A 21,112-nucleotide genomic window follows, 5' to 3' on the forward strand; every position below is an offset into this window, starting at 1 on the left:
ATTAACTTATATGATGTTCACAATAATCCTATGAGGTAGAAAATATTATTGCCCCCATTTTGCAGGTGAGGAAACTGAGACCGAGTTAATTCACTTCCCAAAGTTATACAGCTAGTACATGGTTAGATCCGCATCTGGACGCCCAGTTCCTAACCCTCTCAAGACTCTGTGACCTGGGGCAGCTCACCTGGTCTCCTGCTCTAAATGTCTTGTTATCAAAGGAAGTGATGAGGATTGGATGAAATGTCTAATTCTTGACACTTCATCTCTCTTCTCTGCACACTCTGAACTATCTTTGGAATGGCAGGAAACTCATCTCCTAAACATAGAAATGAAGAAAATTTCCCCTCCCAATTACATAACCTGTCTGAAAACTCCTAGGCAAACCCGGTCTCAGTCCTTCCATAATCTTGCTGTGTGTCCTTTGTACAACTCATGTAACTCCTTTGTGCCTCAGTTCCCTTCTCTATTAAATGGGGATAATAATACTACCACTTTGGGCTGTTGGAATTAAATGAGATAATATTAACGAGATGCCTTGCCTTACAGCTTTTTTTTTTTTTGATAAATGACAGTTATTTTTGTTTTTCTGAATAATCAGGGTAATTCAATTTTCTATCCATTTGGAAAAGGAGGTTAAATCCTTACCTCATATCATTCAAAAAAATTCCAGAAGGTTCAAACAAAATAAATATATAAATAAGACTGTAAGATATAAGATTATACAGGAAAATGTGTTTATGAGAGTAAGGTGAGGCCAGGTGAAGTGACTCATGCCTGTAACCCTAGCACTTTGAAAGGCTGAGCTGGGAAGATCACTTGAGGCCAGGAGTTTGAGACCATCCTGGGCAACATAGTGAGACCCTGTTTCTACAAAAAATTTAAAAATTAGCCAGGTGTGGTGGCACATGCCTGCAGTCCCAGATACTCAGGAGGCTGAGGCAACAGCATCACTTGAGCCCAGGAGTTCAAGGCTGCTGTGAGCTATTATTACACTACTGCACTCCAGCCTGGGTGACAGAGTAAGACCCTGTCTCAAAGAGACGGGGGGAGGGGGGGTTTGGGGGCGGGGAAGAGAGGGAGAAAGAAGGCTGAGGAAGGACATCTTAAGACCCTAAAAGCAAGAAATAAATAAAAAGGATATCTTGGATTTTTATTAAAATTCAAAACTTCAGGCACTGTGTAAACACAATAAAAACATAAGGGAGGAGCCAGGAGAAAATATTTGCCACAGATAGAGTAATAGACAAAGGATTAATGTGCAGAATATAGAAAGAATGTCTATTAATCAGTAAGTAAAAGCTATATAAACACATAGAGCAATGCGGAGAGGAGGAGATAAACAGGTAATTCACAGAAGAGAGAATAAGCCTGTTCAAAAACATGTGTTTAATTCTCCTCACTAGTAACCAGGGGAATGTAGCTAAGATGATGCAGGGACACCGTTTTCCCCCTACCTATGGCTTTGCCGAAAATTTTAAAAATTTAATGTAGCCTCCATGAGAGCAACTTGGCTGTAGTCACTGAATTGTAAATTTGAACAACAATGGTCATTGATAATAATAGCAGCTATTAGGCACTGTTGTAAGAACTGTACGTGTATTATTATTATTGTTATTATTGTTTTACTTTCACAGTAATCCTGGGACTTGGTAACCATAATTATTCCCACTTAACAGCATGGGCAACCGAGGCACGGAAATGTTAAGCAACACACCCCAGGACTCACTCGTAACAAATGGCAAAGCCAGCCACTGCCCCAGGCGGTCGGGCCTCAGGGTCCCCGGGCTGCCACCCCCTGCCCCAGCTCCTTCTCCCTTCTGCCCACCCCGGAATCCCGGTTTGCAGACTGGAGAACCACGGGGGGTGTGCGCAAAGCCGCTGGCCTTGGGGCGTCTGTCGCAGGGGACCTCGAACATAACCTACGTGCTCATCAGCTGGGGATGGACCAGCTCGGTACCACACCCCCCTGCAACCACGCCGCGGGTACCACGCCTCTGCGGCCCCTCCACTGCCTTCCCCACGCCCCTCCAGGTGCAGGCTTCCCGGGGGTGGAGGAGGGGAGGAGGACGCCCACGCGTCCCAATTCCCCCACTTCCCACCTCCCCCCACCACCCCGCAGCCTCCGCGTCTGCGCAGCCGCAGTCAGTGCGGCGCCAGCTCTGCAGAGCCCAGACAGGGTCCGGTTGGGGAGGGTGAGTCCTTCGAGGGACCCCCGCGGGCGGGAAGGAGGCAGAGAAAAGGGGCTGGGGGCGCGGGCGGCGATCCGGGGATGTGCGCGCGAGTGTGGATGAGCAGAGTGTGTGTGCATGGGCGAGGGTGAGGGGCAGAACCGCTCCAGGGATAGGGTCCGGGGAGAGGGCGTCTCCAAGCCCGTCCGGTGGGAGAGGGCCGGGGTCTATCGGGGTCGGGTCCGTTTCTCCGCAGCGGCGGTCTGTGTCCTGGCTTGGGAGTTGCAGGTGAATTCCAGCCTCCTCGTGAGGAGGGGAGCACAGACCTGTGTACCCTCGTGGGGCGGCACGGGCACGTGCGCTCGTCTCGCTGGGGCCCGGTGTCGATGTTCGCTCCCCCTGGGGTGTTCAGCGCACCTTCCCGAGTGTGCACCTGTGCGTGTTCGCGTTGTGTGTCCGCCTGGGCCCCTGTGGACCACCCTGCAACGGTGGGAGCGCAGGCTCTCAGCAAACAGGTGCAGCAGCCCCGCCTCCACTCTTCTGAGCTGTGTGGCTTTGATCAAGGGACTTCCCTGTCTGTTAAATGGAAACCTAATAGTATCTGTAGCGAGAAGTATGGCGACCTTTATGTGAGAAAAGGGATTCGCAGGGCTCAGCAGGGCTGGGCACAAGGAGAGTTCTGGGCTCCGGGAAACACTGCCGATATTGTTATTGCTTTTACTGTGGTTGCTGGTTGTCGTTGTTGTGACTGCGTCTCCATCCTCTCAAGGGATAACTTGTTTGCTATTTCACCAAGAACACTGAGGCTGTGGGGTGTGAATCTCCTCCCCCCACCATACCTCTGTCTCTTCCCCTTTCCTTCTTCCTCCTCCACTCACTGCGGATCCAGCTTCTACTGACCTTGACCTGATGGCTCTTGTCTTTCCCATCTGTCACCCCGCTTGCCTGCATTTTCTCCTTTCCCATGCCTTCTCCTCCCGTCAACCTAGATCCATGATTAATCACGTCTCATATTAAAAACAAAGCCACACAAAACCCCAAAGCAATAAACAAATCAGAACTCCCTAATGGTACTCTCTAACACTCTTTCCCACGAAGGTCCCATAGGAATTTTCTTCCCCGGAAAATGTCTAGGCAGCCTCCTCTCCTCACCCCCAACAGACTCCCCAGCCCACACTGAGGTTGCAAATGGGCAACCCCAGGGTCTAATTCAGCCCCACAACTTGTGCTATTTGACTAAAGGTGTCTTCCTATTAAACACTGGAAATAATTATCGACATCATGAAATGTAGAAAATGCCACCTGAAAATGTAGATTTCCAGTCTTCTTTTGAGAAATCACAGGATGGGCAACACCAATCCCATGCGTTTGCTCTGCAGACGTTAGCTGAGTTGCATGGTGCAGCTTCCTCAGACATGAGACCTGATCTCTCTTGCCACAGTCCCCACTGCCCCTGTCATCCTCCCCATGCCATATATCCACTGCCATTTGTTCATGTGCTCCTTACAATAGAGAAGTATTTCTCTTGACCTACATTTAATTTTCATTGGTAGAAAAGTGACAGGAAAAGAGTCCTCTTGATTGATTCATTGATCGATTTTTGAGAGAGTCTTGCTCTCTCACCCAGGCTGGAGTGCAGTAGCATGATCCTAGCTCACTGAAGCCTTGAACTCCCAGGCTCAAAGGATCCTCCCAGTAACTGAGACTACAGGCTCGTGACACCATACCTGGCTAATTTTTAAACATTTTTCTAAAGACTGGGTCTCACTCAGGCTGGCCTCAAACTCCTGGGCTCAAGCAACCCTCCCACCTTGGTCTCCCAAAGTGCTAGGATTACAGGTGTGAGCCACCTCGCCTGGCTGATTTATGTATTAATTCATGTCGTTTCCTATCCCATTCGTTATATACAAATGTGCAGACTGGAGAACCATGTGTGGCTGTAGGTGTGTATATGAGTATGTGAGTGTGTATGTGTGTGAGTGTGAATGTGTGTGTGACTGTGAGTGTGTATGAGTGTGTGTGTTTGTGTTGGTCTATGTGAGTGTGTGTGAATGTGGATGTGTGTGTGTTTGTGTTAGTGTGTGTGTATGTGACTGTGTGTGTGGATGTGTGGATATGTTTATGTTTGTATGCGTGTATATGTACGTGAGTATGTGTGTCTGCATGTGCCTGCCCATGACAATCATTCCCTTTCCAGCTTTGTCTCCAGAGTGCTCTCTACCGCTTGACCTGCTGTGTGCTTTATTTGTGCCCTGCCTGTCTCTTTGTCTCCCTACTAGAATGTAAGCCCCAGGAGGGCAGGAATCTCCACTTGATTACTGCTGTATTTCTAATGCTTACAATCGTTCCTAGCCCCTGCTGGCCCTCTGTAACGATTCACTGAATGATGAAATGTCCATCAGTCCTCAGGTTCTGAATCCTGTGCCTGGGGAACCAGAGAGGACCCTGGAGCGGGAGGAGAAAGAGAAGCTTGTCTCAGAAGCTCCACCTCCTCCTGAGGCAATGCAGAGTCTCAGGCCTGAGCAGACACGGGGGCTGCTGGAGCCTGAGAGGACCAAGACGCTGCTGCCTCGGGAGAGCCGGGCCTGGGAGAAGCCTCCCCATCCCACCTGCACCAAGGACTGGGAGGCTGTGGAGGTTGGGGCCTCCAGCCATGACAGTGATGAGAAAGGTGAGAGGCAGGGGTCCTTTGGGAAGTGAGTGGGTAGAGAGGAAGGAATTGGCAGAGCCTAGGGAAAGACTAAACATTCAGCCCTTCACTCATCCATTCAACAGCTATTCATGGAGCACTGTGTCAGTCAGCTTTTGCTGTGTAACAAGTCATCCCCAAACTTAGGGGCTTAAAGCAACAATCACTTATCAGCTCATGATTCTGTGGGTCAGAAGTTTGACCTGGCTTCAGGGGACACTTTTCCTGCCTGTGCTTGTCTGTGCAGCCTCAGAGAGCTGGTGAGGCCACTGGTCGATCTCAGACGGCTTTACTCCCATGTCTGCTGGTGCTGGCTGTTGGCTGGCTTGGTGGTGCTGAGGACAGGCCATGTGTCTCCAGCAGGATTTTTCGGGGTTATCCTCATGGGGTGCTTGCAGGGTTCTCAGGGATGGCAAGAGAGGGAACTCCCCAATTTTCAAGCACTGGAAGATTTGAAGAGGAAAAACACATGATCTCATTTGCATTTCAAAAATATTCCTCTAACTCAGTGGATTTCAACTGGGCATGGTCTTATACCCCACTTCTCCTCCCCAGGCGATTTTTGGCAGTATCTGGAAACATTTAGGATTATCCTAACTGTGGAGATGCTGCTGTTGTCTGGTGGGGAGAAGCCAGTAGTTATGCTGATAAACGTCCTACCATGCACAGGACGGACCCTCCCCTCACAGAAAGAATGGTGCAGCTCCAAATGCTGTTAGTGCCAAGTTTGAGAAACCCTGAGTCTCACTACATGTGAGAATGCATTGTAGGGCTAGGAAGTCAAGAATAGAAGGTGGGAGGCCAGTTAGGAGACTCCTGCAACTGTCCAAGACAGAGGTGAGGTAAGTGGAGAGATTTGGGACATCTTTGGGAGGAGGAATGAGTTCTTGCTGATGGATGTGGAGAAGGGGAGGAAAAGAGAGGTATCATGATGACTTTTAGGGTTTTGGCCCAAACAGATGGATAAAGGGTGGTGCCATTTGCCGACATCTCAATGGCACCCCATAGCAGAAAGGGGCTGAACCTTATACCAACGACTAGGCACTGTCTTTTTCCTCAGGGGATGAGCAGGCCTGGGACAGAAGGCGTGGATAACAGAGGCCAGCTCTGCTAGTGAGGCTTGGCACTCCTGGCTGGGGCTAAGGTGCAGGAAGAGTGGAAAATGCCAGGATTTGCCCAGTCTATTCAGCTTAGGGATGAGAAGGACGCTAAGGTTCTGACTATGGGGACATGTCCCAACTAGTGTCTGTTCTTTGGAAGCTGGGGAAGCCTTCATCATCCTGGTTTACTTCTGCGGCTTTTTCTTCTGCTCCTTCACTCAGTTTCTGCTGGGGGCCTGTAGAGAAGGAACTCTTTTATCTACTGGACAGGTAAGGGACTGAAGACTCAAGTGGCAGGGCACATCAGGTGACCCAGTTGAAGTTTTCTAGGTAGTTATAGAACAGAATTCAGGTCTCTCATTCTCTCAGCCCCATCTGAACCATCATGTAGGCATGTGTGTTTGTGTGTGGGGGGTTGTGTGTTTGTGTGTGTGTGTGTGAGAGAGAGAGAGAGAAGGAGGGTGAGGGAGAGAGAAAGAGAGAGAGAGGAGGCTATTACTAGAAAAGGGACAAGATGCCAGTGGGAAGAGCCCACTCCCACCATCTGGCCACTCACTCATGGCTCCTTTTTCCTCCACTCCCACCCTCACCCAGACCTGTCTTCTCAAGAGACTGGGCTTTCCCAGGAGTGGAGCTCGGTGGAGGAAGATGACGAATCAGAGGGCTCCCAGGTACACTGGGGGGTTTGTTCTTTTTCCACAAATGTCCCACTCTGTAGATCTCAGCAGTTTGTCACATTTGCATTCTCAGCTTGGAATTTACCTGCCCCATAAAAATCTCAAGCGATCTCTTGTGTCTGATCTCTGTGGTGATCAGACACAGACTGGAGGGTCTCCATGTGGTGTGTGTAACTCAGTTCACATGTACCCTCCAACACTTCCTTCATAAATCCATCTACCCATGCATCCACCTCTGTACTTCATCTTCTATCCACTTATTCATCAACCCTCCCTTCCACCCACCCTCTTACCTTTCCAATCACTCATCCATTCATTCATCTACCTCTCAAACATCTACTAGCCATTCACTCATCTGTCCACTCATTCATCCACCTAAACTTTTATTCGCCTACTCCCTTGTATACCCATTCCATCCATCCATCCATCCATCCATCATCCATCCATCATCCATCCATCCATCCATCATCCATCCATCCATCCATCCATCATCCATCCATCATCCATCCATCTATCCATCCATCCATCCATCCATCCATCCCTATACTTCATCTGTTTATCCACTTATCCATCCATCCATCCAGCATGCATCAACCCATCCCTAAATCTCAGCTGTCTGTCCACTTGTCCATCCACCCATAAACCCTCCCTTCCACCCACCCTCTCACCTTTTCATTCACCTATCCATTCATTCATCTACCCATTGAACATCCACCAACCATTCATCTGTCCACTCATTCATTTACCCAACCTTTCATCCCTTATGCATCCATATACCCATTCCATCCATCCATCCATCCACCCATTCATCCATCAATATATCCAGTTATCCATATACATACTCATTCACCCTTTTAATCAGATGCCATCAATCCATCTATTCAATCCAACCACCTACATACCCATCCCCTATCCACTCATCTGTCCAACCACCTATTGATCCCTCTACTACCTGTTGGCTGTGGTGAGGATATGGCTAGTATGCATCCACCATATGCCCACTCATTCATTCATCCATCTGTATCTATTCACACATCCAGTCATAAGACCACCTACCAATCCATTCACCCATCCACCCACTATTCCATTTATCCATCCACTAACCATCTACTGAGTTTTAATCCACATACTACAAGGAAAACAAATTTCTAATTATCAAACACATTTCTTTCACTCAAAAACCTAATATTTTCTTTTTTGAGGAATAAGACGTCAATATAAGAAAACCAGTGGTTCTTTCATTTATACATTCATCTCATACATGAGAAAAATCACATAATCACTCTCAGTGAGCACATGAGAGTCCCATCCATCTCCCAATCATGTCAGGAATGTAACTCTGGCTGCCTCAAGCCAGAAAATGGATTTACTGACTTGTGGTGCAGGGGTGAGGGCGAGGGAAACAAACTGGCCAACAAACCATGATAGTGCAGAAATAAGTGCTGGGCACAGTGGGGTGGCCCAAAGGAAGAAGTTAACTGCATGCCAGGAGGTTTATTCTTGGATATCCTAGAGAGGAGGACACACCAGGCCTGGGGTTTTCAGGATAGTAAGAATTCCACAGGCATAGCAGGGAAGGGAGGAACATGTGCACAGGCAAGGTGGTATAGCAAGGTACGTTTGGGGGACACTGAAGTTAAGGGCAGAGTAGTGGGAGGTTTGGGTGAAAATATGGCTGGGATGACATCATTCATTCATTGCACGTCTATTTCTTGAGCACCTACTCAGTGCCAAGCAGTGTTCAATGCACAGAGCATACAATAGTGAGACAGAAATGGTCCCTGCCTTCATGGAGCTCACAGTCACCGAGGTAGACAAATGACAATTGAAATAAGCAGCTAAAATATGAATTGCGCTGAGTGGTGATAACTGCTGTGGAGAAAAATGAAGCAGGAAGGGGGTTTGGGAGTAGGAGCTGGGGCTGGGGGTTGCTATTTTAAGAAGGGTGTCTAGGAAAGTCCCCACTGAGAGGGAGCTATTGAGTGAGGACCTGAAGGAGGTGGGGAGTGAGACTGGCAGGTGTCTAGGGGGAGGGGGCTCTGCGCAGAGGACACAGCAAGTGCAAAGGCCCTGAGGTACAGACGTGCCTGGTACATTTGAGGAACAACAAGAGGGGTGGTGGTCAGTGTGGCTGGAGGGTGGGAGGGAGGACTAGCAGGTGAGGTCATGGAGGCGATGGGGTGGACGATGTAGCGTCTCATGGGCCATGGTGAAATGTGAGTTTTACTCTGAGTGGGTTGGGAGCCATAGGCGAGTTCTGGACAGAGAAGGGACACGTTCTGATTTGGCCTTTAGCAGGACTCCTCTCACTGCTAAGTCACACACCGAGGAGGCTGGATGTGTTTTGCAGGCAGTGGGAGCCATAGAAGGGGTCCGGGGACTTACAGAATCACTCTGGGAGCCCATGTAGAAGGAAGGTGGGTTGGATGTGGCTGGGGTTAGAGTTTAGAGGGGCAAAGGAGCAAGTCAGAAATGTGTAGTTAGGGAAAAAAAGGTAGAAACGAAACAGAAGAGTTGCCACTTTCCTTGTGCATGTTACAAGCTTCATGCTATTCTTTTTTTTTTTTTTTTTTTTGAGACGGAATCTTGCTCTGTCGCCAGGCTGGAGTGCAGTGGCATGATCTTGGCTCACTGCTCACTGCAACCTCCGCCTCCTCTGTTCAAGCGATTCTCCTGCCTCAGCCTCCTGAGTAGCTGGGACTACAGGCACACACCACCACGCCCAGCTAATTCTTGTATTTTTAGTAGAAACGGGGTTTCACCATGTTGGCCAAGATGGTCTTGATCTCTTGACCTCGTGATCCGCCTGCCTCGGCCTCCAAAAGTGCTGGGATTACAGGCATGAGCCATGATGCCCGGCCAGCTTGACGCTATTCTAAGCGCATCTTATTATAACTCATCTAGTAACTTAACACTCATTAACTCTCATGATTAACTCATGAGCCTTGTGAGATCGTTAGCATGGTATCCTCCTCTGCAGATGAGGAAACTGAGGCAGAGAGAAACCAGATGTCTTGCTTCAGGTCCCACAATGAGTGGGTAGCAGAGGTAGCATAGAGTTTGGGCTTGGAGGGGAGAACAGGAGCCAATGGGACCCAGGACGTGTTGAGTCGGGGACCTGATGACATTTCCAGACCTGTGGGACGTAAAAGGTGAAGGAACAGGGGCAAGCCCAGGGGCAACACGTGAATTCTGATGTGGGGACAGGGCAGAGGGAGGTTCTAGCCTTCAGCATAGGGATCAAGGAGGCAGTTTGGAAGAAATGACAAGGTCGATTTTAGACATGCTGCTTGGGAGAGGCCTCTGTGACATCATTCATTCACTCACTCATTCGCCCAGTTGTAATTCATTGAGCCAGCATTGATGGAGCACACACCAGGGGGCTGATAGGGGAGGGCCTCTCATTGGCAGGCCCTAGGTCAGTTTTCTGCATGGACAGACCCTCCTTCCTGCAGACAACCACCCTCTTTCAAAAAAGGAAGAGGAGCAGGCTGTCTGGAACCAGAGGCCTTTGATGACAGTTAACAGCCTCATCATGGGCCGGGAGCTGGACTTTGTGCTCCACTTACCTTAATTTACTTGGTCCTCTTATCAGTCCTTGATGTAGGACCTGTTATCCCATTTTACAGATGGGAAAACTAAGGCTCAGAGAGGTCATGTGACTTTCCCTTGTCATGCAACGTGTAAATGGCAGAGCTAGGATTTGTACCCAGCATGTCTCTTAACCACCAGGTGTCCTGCCTGTTTGGGGCTTGATCCTGCCCCGAGAGAGGACTGGGGACAGAGATGAAGGCCTCTCCCTGTTCTCCTAGTCACTATACCTCCTGTGGAGAGGAGCGAGTGAAGAAGTGGAAGAAAGAAAAACAGTTACTTTCCGGGAGGGCAGAAGTTCCCAGTCTGTGGGCCCAGAAGAAAGCAAGCAGGGGAAAACGGTCCCATCATTACCGTTCCCTAAAATGCAAGCATATGTAACACCTGCAAATCTTATCTAAGTGCATGAGATTTCAAAAAGATCAATGCCCAGAAATAACCCCTGGTAAAAGTTGCTGTGACAGGCCAAATTCATCCATAGTGTGAGAAGTTGGGGTAGTGGTTACCTTTGAGGTTGGGGGATTTGCGGGGTTGATAATGATCTGCTTCCTGTTTGGGGTGCTAGTTACATGGTGTGTTCACCTTCTGAAGTTCCCTCAGGCTGTACACCTAGGATGTGTGCGACCTCCCCTTTCTACATTCCACTTCAACAGAATGTTTTACGCTGGCTGGGTGCAGTGGCTCACATCTGTAATCCCAGCACTTTGGGAGGCAGAGGCAGGCAGATCACTTAAGGTCATGAGTTCGAGACCAGCCTGCATAACATGGCAAAACCCCGTTTCTACTAAAAATACGAAAATTAGCTGGGCATGGTGGCGCATGCCTGTAATCCAAGCTACTCAGGAGGCTGAGGCAGGAGAATCGCTTGAACCTGGGAGGCAGAGGTTGCAATGAGCTGAGATTGTGCCACTGCACTCCAGCCTGGGCGACAGAGTGAGACTCTGCCAAAAAAAAAAAAAAAAAAAAGTTTCTGTATATATCCTTGTGTATATCTTGCCAAATATGTTTCCCTATATACTGAGACTGAATTGAGATTTGTGTGCCAGTGCTTGATCGAGGGTTGTGCTCTCAGGTGAAGCCCAGCGGGGAGTGAGGGAAGCTGTAGAGGAGAGGAGAGGAGCCAGGCAAATATACTGGTAGAACTGAAGTCCAGCCTCCGTCTTATCCCAAGGGAACCCTGGAATGTGAATAGAGAGTTGTTCTCCTCTGGGCCAGGTGCAGTGGCTCACGCCTATAATCCTAGCACTTTGGGAGGCTGAGGTGGGTGGATCACGGGGTCAAGAGTTCAAGACCAGCCTGGCCAAGATGGTGAAACCCCGTCTGTACTAAAAATACGAAAATTAGCTGGGCATGGTGGCGGATGCCTGTAATCTCAGCTACTCGGGAGGCTGAGGCAGAGAATTGCTTGAACCCAGGAGGCAGAGGTTGCAGTGAACTGAGATTGTACCACTGCACTCCAGCCTGGGCGACACAGGGAGACTCTCCTTCTTAAAAAAAGAAAGAAAAAAAGATAGAGAGAGAGTTATCCTCCTCTAGGTCAATGGAGTGGCCTTTTGTATCCCATATGAGTTATTGTTGGCTGTGGACTGCCCTGGAGGGCGAATTAACCTCCTGGGTAATCTTCTAAGAAGGAGGATCTCATTAGCAAAGGGCATTTGTCAGAAGAGAAGGAGCAACTACAAACTGTAAACCATATAAGTAGCAGCCAATACCCCTAGCATCCAGGGGAGAGCTGCACCAGCCTGAAAAACAGAAATAGAGAGGAATTAGGTGAGGCATCTATGGGTTTATTATGTGTGATGTGTATAAAATTATTGGATTTCAGATTACCTGTATTTATTACATTTTCTTAACTCTATATTCTGCTTTTCAAAATTGAAGTATAATTATTTCCAATAAAATGCACTAACCAGAGAGTGTTTACACATGTACATCCATGTAACCAACACCCCAATAAAGATATTGAGTGCTGTCATAATTCTAGAACATTCTCTTATTTTCCCTTCTGGTCCATCTCACTCCCCAGCCCTGGAAGCAACTACAGTTCTTGATTTCCACTTGCATGGATTAGTTTTGCTTGTTGTTGAATTTTATATAAACACTGTCATGTAGTAAACTACATATATATTTTTTAATTCCAAAAAAGGAAATTATGGCAAAATTGTTATTCCTCCAGTTGGCGTTTTCACTTAATACATGCTGGGCAGTTTTCCATTTAATACATATTGATTATCTTCATTGTATTTCAAAGTTACTTTTTCCTGCTGCTAAATATTCTCTAGCTTGGTTGTGTCAGACCCATTTCCTTGGCTGATGAATTGTTAGGCTCCCATTGTTGTCACTGTTACAGAAGGCAATGCTACAATGAGCGTTTGTTCAGTTGGCCCAATTTTATGCATGGATTATGAGGAACTTTATAAAAATTCATATTATCTGGTTCTCCTCAGATACACTGAACCAGACAATCCAAAGGGGATCCCAAGATATTTGAAAAACTCTCCCAACAACTTTTGGTGCTCTACCAGGTTTGGGAACTGCTTAAGTGGGTCATTGTCCCTAGGTATCTGGTTGTAAAGGAAGATTTGAAATGAGGTGTCATCCAGAGGGAATCAGCAGGCTAGAGGGAGGAATTTGTTTTCAAAGATTAGAAATGTGAATTCCATCAATGATTTATAATATACTTTAATAATTCATAGTCTGTTTCCTTCCATTTTTCTTCTCTCACAGGATTTTTTTCAGTGTTCACCATTGCCTAACTTTCCAGATAATCCATTATGTCTTGTACATTCACCAAATTTCCTTGATATTTTAATAGCAATTACACTAACTTCATCATTAATTTGGAAAATTATCATCGTTAAACATTTTGTCTTCTCATCTCTTATCATGGTATATTTTTTCATTTATTAACTCATTCAACAAATATTTACAGAGTTCATACCCTGTTCCAGGCACTGGGAATACAGTAGCAAACAAAGCAAAGGTTTGCCCTCTTGGTGCTTACAATGTCACTGGAGGAAGAGACAATAAACATACATAGCATGTCAGGTGGTGATAAGAGCATGGAGAAAAAGACAAGGGGCATGCATAGTGCAGGGTTAAGGGTATCTGGAGGAAGGGCATTCCAGGAAGAAGAACTCGTAACTACAAAGGCTTGGAAGTGACTGTAGCTGGAACAGGGTGAGAAAGGCAAGGAATGACATCAATGTTAGAAGGAGCACTCTGACTGGCCCATGGACAAGAAATTGGGTGGGATTATCAAGATAAGAAACGAAATTCTGTCTCAAGAGTACAAGATAGATGACAGTGGCTTTGGCCAGCGTGGTGGAAGTGAAGGGGAGGGAAATGGTCAGATTCTGAATGTTTTGAAGATAAAGCCAACAGTATTTGCTGATGTCTTGAATGTGGGTGGTGACAGAAAGAGAGTCAAGGATACAACAGTTGGAGGTCTGGAGGGGCCTGAAGGGGTAATGGGAGGAAAACTGCATGAGGAGCTTTCTTTCTTTTTTTTTTTTTTTTTGTGGGGGACATTAGAATATTTGTTTGGGGACATGTGAAGTTTAAGATGTCCATCAGATATCCAACGGGAGATGGCAAATAGGCAATGAGATATATAGTTGGGTCAACGAATACACATACATATGCATGCACACACATATCTCTTGAGGGGGTGGGGTCATTAGAGCATAGATGGTATGTTAAAACTGAGATTTAATATACCAGTGAGATTTTGAAATTGTCATCCCATTATTCGAACATTTCCTCTAAGAGAGCATAGTTATTTTACATTCTTTTGTTTATCTTATATCTAGTTACTCAGTTGTACCATTTTAAATTCAAACAGCTTTTCTCTTGATATGACATTTCATTTCCGAACATATAAGTCTATTTTCCTGCAAGTAACAATGATGGCCCCTTCCTTTCCAATATTTATCCTTTTCCTTTTTTCTGTTTCAGGGCTTTGTGGAGTGGTCAAAAGCTCCACAACAAACAACCATAGTCTTGGTAGTGTGCGTGCTTTTTTTGTTCCTGGTTTTAACAGGGATGCCTATGATGTTTCACATTTAACTATAATGGTGGCTGTTGTTTTAAAAGTTTAATTTAATGAAATAGATGCCCTATGTCATGTTAAGGAATTGTGCTAGTTAAAAATCAGGAATAGGTGTTGAATAGTTTCAAATGCCTTTCAAACATCCTTTGAGATGATTTTTAAAAAATTTTTGGTGTGAGTTTTCACATAATTTATTTCCATGAAATGAAGACATCATTGATTGTAAAACATTATTTTGTATACCACGGAGAAAGAAAAGTGCTAATTAATCGTAAGATGCCACCAACTGGAAGATATCTCCTGACTTTGAGAAGATGAAAAAATGTGCAACTGAGGATTGATGAAATCTGGTACATTTCCTAACATCAAACCAACTTTGCATTCTTAAGGTTTTGGTGCACCAGTCTTTTCATGCACTAAATTATATTTATTGATATTTTATGTAGGATTCTTGCCTCTATCTTCACATGTGAGATTGGTGCTATTTTGTGAAGTTTTGGTATCATGGTTAAGCTTGCATCATAGAAAGACTTGGGTAACTTTTACCTTTTCTATGCTTTTAAATAGTTTCTGTAGCTTAAGAAGTATCAGTCCCTTGACATTTTAAATGAATTCATTGTTATAACCAGGTCATAGAGTCATGGAGAGAACGTTTCAGCTAATTCTTGGGGAGCTTTCTTAGTTCTTTACAATGTTATCAGTTTATTAATACTTTTTACCTCTTGCATTTATTTTGGCGAATTACAGAGGTTTTTGTTTTTTTTTTGAGACCGAGTCTCACTCTGTCACCCAGTCTGGAGTGCAGTGGCGCGATCTCAGCTCACTGCAAGCAGAGGGTTCATGCCATTCTCCTGCCTCAGCCTCCCGAGTAGCTGGGACTACAGGCGCCCGCCAGAGTAGCTGGGACTACAGGCACCCGCCACCATGCCCAGCTAATTTTTTGTATTTTTAGTAGAGACGGGGTTTCACCGTGTTAGCCAGGATGGTCTCGATCTCCTGACCTTGTGATCTGCCCGCCTTGGCCTCCCAAAGTGCTGGGATTACAGGTGTGAGCCACCGCGCCCAGCCCAGAGTTCTTTTATCCTCTAGAAAATTCTTCATTCCATAGAGCTTTTTCATATTATTAGCTTAATTATGCATACTGTTTTATAATTAAAAATTTCTCTTTATTTTGTTCTATCCCCTGTGTCCTGTCAACTGCTGTTTGTGGCTTACTCATTATTAGATTTGTCAAAGTTTTATCTAGCTTACTATTGTTTTTCCAAAGAACCAGCATTAGGATTCACTTATATCCGTTATTTCTTTTATTTGTAATTTGTTTTTCTTTGATACATATTGCATTTATTTTTTATTGTTTTTCTTCTTTGTCTCAGTTTTTATACCGAATACTTGATTTATATTCTCTTTATATTTTCTATAATAGCATACTTATTAATACAAATGTACTTCTGGATATGGCGTTGGCCACATCTTAACATTTGATTATTCATTTTTGTTTATGTTGTCTAAATATTACATTGTAGTGTGTCTAAAGAGTGCTTTGAAACTCAGTGATTTGGTTTATTTTTTGTTTAAAAATAGTTTTGTTTTCTTGTTTTACTGCACTGTGAACACAGAATGTGGCCTATAACACATCTGCTTCCAAAACTTTTTAAAAAGCTTTTAGTGTGGCCTAGAACATGTCCATTTTTTGTAATTGTTTCACGAACATTTAAGATGAAGATTTCTTCTCTGTCTGTAGAACTGAAAACTTTACATGCCTGTTGGTTAACTCAGTATCATCAATTATATTGTTCAGATTCATGTGTTATCTAATTTTGACCTATTGCATTCATTAAAAACCAATAAGGTTATGTGAAACTTTGTTAGTACAATTGTTTTTGCTAATAAATTTTTATAATCTTTGCTTTACGTACTCAACAGCTGTGTAATTCGATGCATATAAGTGCAGCATTGTTATGTCCTTGTTAATTAAGTAATATATGTAAAGCACCATAGGACAGTGGCTGGCAGATAGTAGGCACTCAATAAATGTTAATTAAAACCTGATTCTGAATCCTTTGTTAAATATAAAATGATTGTTTTCAGTCAATTTAATCCTTTGCCTTAAATTTTACCTTGTCTAATACTGGTTCACATTACCATCCTGTGCTCTTCTGTCTATGTATATGAGGTTCTCTAGAGAAATTAACATGGAAAAGTATGGATTCTCTCTCCATTCCTCTCTCAGGCTGATTGCCTGCAACAAGCAACCAGCCCTTAAAAGAAAGGAAAACAGGCCTTAACTATTACATTTTTTGAGACTCTACTGGAAATAAGAGAAGCTCAATTCAAATGAGCTTAAGCAAAATAAGAATAATAATAATAATTATTATTATTATTTGTTCATGTTACACCAAAGTTTGGGATAAAATTGGCTTTATTTACAGCTGGTTCTGGGGGACCTAAAAATATCACTGGGGCTTTTCCTCTCCTCACCTCCCTCTCTTTCTTCTACATGGCTGGGGACAGCTATCAGGGACCCTGTGATCATCGGAGACCTGGCAGATTCTCATCATGCACACCCGCAACTCGCATCCTTGTTCTGCCTTGGGGACAAGAGTCCTGAAATTAGGGGAAAGAGAGCAGCAACTGCAAAGGCCCTGAGACATAAACCAACTGCTCAAGTAAAGGATGGAGAATGGACTGTAGCAGGGCAAAGGCGGAAGCAGGGAGATGAGTATGGAGACTGTCTTAGGTGTCCAGTCAACAGGGGATGGGCCGGGCATGGTAGCTCACGCCTGTAATCCCAGCAATTTGGGAGGCCAAGGCAGGAAGATCGCTTGAGGTTAGGAGTTTGAGACCAGCCTGGGCAACACAGTCAGACCCTGTCTCTACAAAAAATAATAAAAATAAAAATTGTCAGGCATGGTGGCATGCACCTGTAGTCCCAGCTACTCAGGGAAACTGAGGCAAGAGGACTGCTTGACCCCAGGAGGCTGAGACTGCAGAGAGCCATGATCAGGCCACTGAACTCCAGCCTGGGTGAAAGAGTGAGACCTTGTCTCAAAAAAAAAAAAAAAAAAAAAAAAAAACACCCAAAAACGAAAAGTAGGGGATGATGTTGGGGGGCTAACTGGGCTCTGATTAGCTCAGACAGTGCCACAGGTCTTGATTGATTTTGTGGAATATTGAAAATAATCATGGCCGGGCACGGTGGCTCACACCTATAATCCCAACACTTTGGGAAGCCAAGGTGGGCAGCTCACTTGAGGTCAGGAGTGCAAGACCAGCCTGGCCAACATAGTGAAACCCTGTCTTTACTAAAATACAAAGAAATTAGCCAGGTGTGGTGGGCACCTGTAATCCCAGCTACTCAGGAGGCTGATGCAGAAGAATCACCTGAACCCGGGAGGTCGAGAGGTGGAGGTTGCAGTGAGCAGCAGAGATTGCGCCATACCACTGCACTCCAGCCTGGACAACAGAGCAAGACTGTCTCAAAAAAAAAAAAAAAGAATAAAGAAAGAAAGAAGGAAGGAAGGAAGGAAGGAAAGAAAGAAAGAAAGAAAAAGAAAGAAAGAGAGAGAGAGAGAGAGAAAGAAAAGAAAGAAAAGAATCATGATACTATCAGTAATATAAATCATATTAGCAATGGTCTGCTAATTAGTTCTACAGTATGCCAGGGACCTAATTTCATTGATGACAGAAGTATCCACTCAAGCCACTGACGTTCCATTCTCTACCCAACAGCTGGATAGATCCCATTAAAACATAATCAACCAGATTGGGCAACATAGTGAGACCTTGTCTCTACAAAAATAAAATAAAAATATTAGCCAGGCATGGTGGTGTGCACCTGTAGTCCCAGCTACTATGGAGGCTGAGGCAAAAGGGTCACTTGGGCCCAGAAGTTCGAGGTTACAGTGAGCTACAACTGTGTCACTGCACTCCAGTCTGCACAACAGAGAGATACCTTGTTTCCAAAACAACAATAATAATAATAACAATAACACAATTAGGACCATTCATAATCCTCCCATTTCAGGTAAAGCCAGTCTTCACAATGCCATTCAGCCCTATTCCAGGTGGCTTCTGTTCCATCCTCCTTATCTTGCTCCCTCCCACACAGCCACACTGGCCTCCTTGCTGTTTCTCAAACTCGCCCATCATGCTTACTTCAGGACTTTTGCACTGTTCCTGCTCCCCGGAATGCTCCTCCCCCGGAAGCTCACATGGCTCCCTCATCTCCTTCAGGTCTCAAATGTCACCTCCTTAGAGAAGCCTTCCCCGACCACCCTCAAGTAGCATCTCTCTCCGCAGGTCCCGCTCTACTCGTCTTCACAGATTGTATCATGACCTGACGAGTAATGGGTCAATGCAGTTCCAGTCTAGCGTCCTCAATGGCCATTCCTGCTCTTTGGGTGGTTCTCTGTGGAGGAACTGTGAAGATGGAATTGGGGGAGGAGAGGGCTGTGGAGTTCAAGTTGTGCCTCCCAGGAACTCCTCACACATCCATGTCAGCTTGTGGCACCTCCGCACGACCCTACCCCCATGCTCTTGAAGCTGCTGTCTCTTCCTTTTTTTTTTTTTTTGAGACGGAGTCTCGCTCTGTCGCCCAGACTGGAGTGCAGTGGCACGATCTCGGCTCACTGCAAGCTCCGCCTCCCGGGTTCTCGCCAATCTTCTGCCCCAGCCTCCCAAGTAGATGGGACTTCACGCCCGGCTACCACGCCCGGCTAATTTTTTGTATTTTTAGTAGAGACGGGGTTTCACCATGTTAGCCAGGATGGTCTCGATCTCCTGACCTTGTGATCTGCCCACCTCGGCCTCCCAAAGTGCTGGGATTACAGGCGTGAGCCACGGCGCCCGGCCGCTCTGTCTCTTCCTTTAACAGGGCACGTTGGACCAGGGTGGTATTTGAATATAGTATCTAGGGAACACTGTGTAGGGGGAAATAAGTACTAGAAGTTGGTAAATACGGCAAATCTAAAATCACAGGGATTAGGCCAGGCGCAGTGGCTCACGTCTGTAATCCCAGCACTTTGGGAGGCCGAGGCAGGTGGATCACCTGAGGTCAGGTGTTCGAGACCAGCCTGGCCAACATGGGGAAACCCCATCTCTACTAAAAATACAAAATTAGCCAGGCGTGGTGGCGTGTGCCTGTAATGCCAGCCACTCGGGAGGCTGAGGCAGGAGAATCACTTGAACCCGGGAGGCAGGGGTTGCAGTGAGCTGAGATCGAGCCAGTGCACTCCAGCCTGGGCAAAAAGAGTGAAACTTCATCTCAAATAAATAAATAAAATAAAGTAAAATCACAGGGATTAAGTGGACCACCCCTTGGGCCAGTCATGTGGCCTGTGGTTAATAATTCTCATAGTGAAATAGCCCGATTACCGGCGAGATGGTTTGGGAGGGATTAATGAGAAGGCTGCATGCTGCCACCAGAGGGCGGCTTCGGCATCCAGTGCTGTGAGGGTTCACAGAATCCTAGGTCCTCTTTACCTTATCTGTCAATCCTTACATTTCAGAAGCTCAGAAATATTTTGGATAATTTTTCCTCCACGGACTCAGAGGACTCTAACCTCCCGGGTGCTTTTCTCTTTCTACAGCTGGAGGGGTTCATGGCAAATTCTCATCACCCCTCCCTATTGCTGCTCCGCCACTCAACAGGAGTTCACAGCTGACCAATCTGCCCACACCAAAGACACTTTCCAGCGTCGCCGCCCATGGGCGTCCCAGCTCCGCGGGAAACTCTCTCACCAGCGGATGCAGCCCGACGCCTGCGCACTGGAGAGGCGCCAAGCCCCCTGAACCTGCGCACTCCGTCTAGGCGGGGTCTCCTCGAAGTCCTGGCGGAAGGGTTCGGAGGACCGACGCCGACCACGCCCACTACCACGCCCCCAGCCCTGCCAGTTCCCCACAGAGCGGGTTTGACCCAGCTCTTTCTGCTGCTCTCTTGGGTGATAAACTGTGCCCCATGTCTGTAAACTAGGGTAGCATTTCACGCATTCATCCTTTCACCCGGCACCACCTGAGCACCTACTGTGTGTCGAGGCCTGGACTGGGCGAAGTTCGGGTCTCTGTGGTCCCTGATTCTGAATGGCTCTAGGGCTGGTGCTGGGATGTTCAACTTACTCATTCGGTCACTCAGCTTTTCTTGAGGACCTACTGTGTGCTGAGACCAGGGCTGAGCAAACTTTGGGTCACAGGAAGAAACCAGAATGCATGGTCCCTGCACCTGTGGGCTCCAGGGCTGGTGCTGAGGATGTTCACCTGTTCATCCATTTATTTGGCCTCTCCTGAGGACCTACTGTGTGCTTGGCCTGGGCTGGGGGATGTTGGGGGTGAGGGAGATAAGGAGAAACTAAATGTGTGGTCCTTGTCCCTGAATGACTCCGGGGCTGGTGCTGAGGATGTATAACTATTCATACTGTCACTGACAATTATTGAGGACCTACTGTGTGCTGAGGCCTGGGTGGTCAGTCAGGAGCCAAGGGAAGAACCAACTGCTTGGTCCATGGCCCTAAAAAGCCTGGGCGACAGAGCGAGACTCCGTCTCAAAAAAAAAAAAAAAAAAAAGAAGAAGAAACTTCTGCATATCATATGCTACCATTTGTGAAGAAAGGTGTACTATATATCTTTCCAGAATATTCTATGCATATAAATATTCATATATATGCTTACATATAGTAAGCAGTGGCTTCTAGTGAGGGGGACTTGGTAGCTGGGAGACACAGGAGTAAGAACAGTTTTTTTTTTTTATCTTTATAAATTGTGGACTACATGAGTGTATTCCCCCATAAAATTATTTTCCAATGATTATAGTCATGTGAAGTTATGAGATTATAACTTTA

The 21,112-nt window shown here is 46.1% G+C and overlaps 1 protein-coding gene across 1 annotated transcript in view; it reads left to right on the forward strand.

Annotated features, from left to right (window-relative positions):
- SMIM17 (small integral membrane protein 17) overlaps positions 1-15,020 on the forward strand; it is a 42,391-nt gene extending 27,371 nt beyond the window's left edge. The window contains exons 2-4 of the mRNA XM_054539171.2: positions 4,574-4,842; positions 6,555-6,631; positions 14,186-15,020. Coding sequence (XP_054395146.1) covers positions 4,674-4,842; positions 6,555-6,631; positions 14,186-14,296 — 357 coding nt within the window. The 5' untranslated portion in view covers positions 4,574-4,673 and the 3' untranslated portion in view covers positions 14,297-15,020. The remainder of the gene's footprint in view (positions 1-4,573; positions 4,843-6,554; positions 6,632-14,185) is intronic.
- The last annotated feature ends 6,092 nt before the right edge of the window (positions 15,021-21,112 follow it).

Source organism: Pongo abelii, chromosome 20 (assembly GCF_028885655.2).
Source record: "Pongo abelii isolate AG06213 chromosome 20, NHGRI_mPonAbe1-v2.0_pri, whole genome shotgun sequence".
Classification (NCBI taxonomy): Eukaryota; Metazoa; Chordata; class Mammalia; order Primates; family Hominidae; genus Pongo; species Pongo abelii.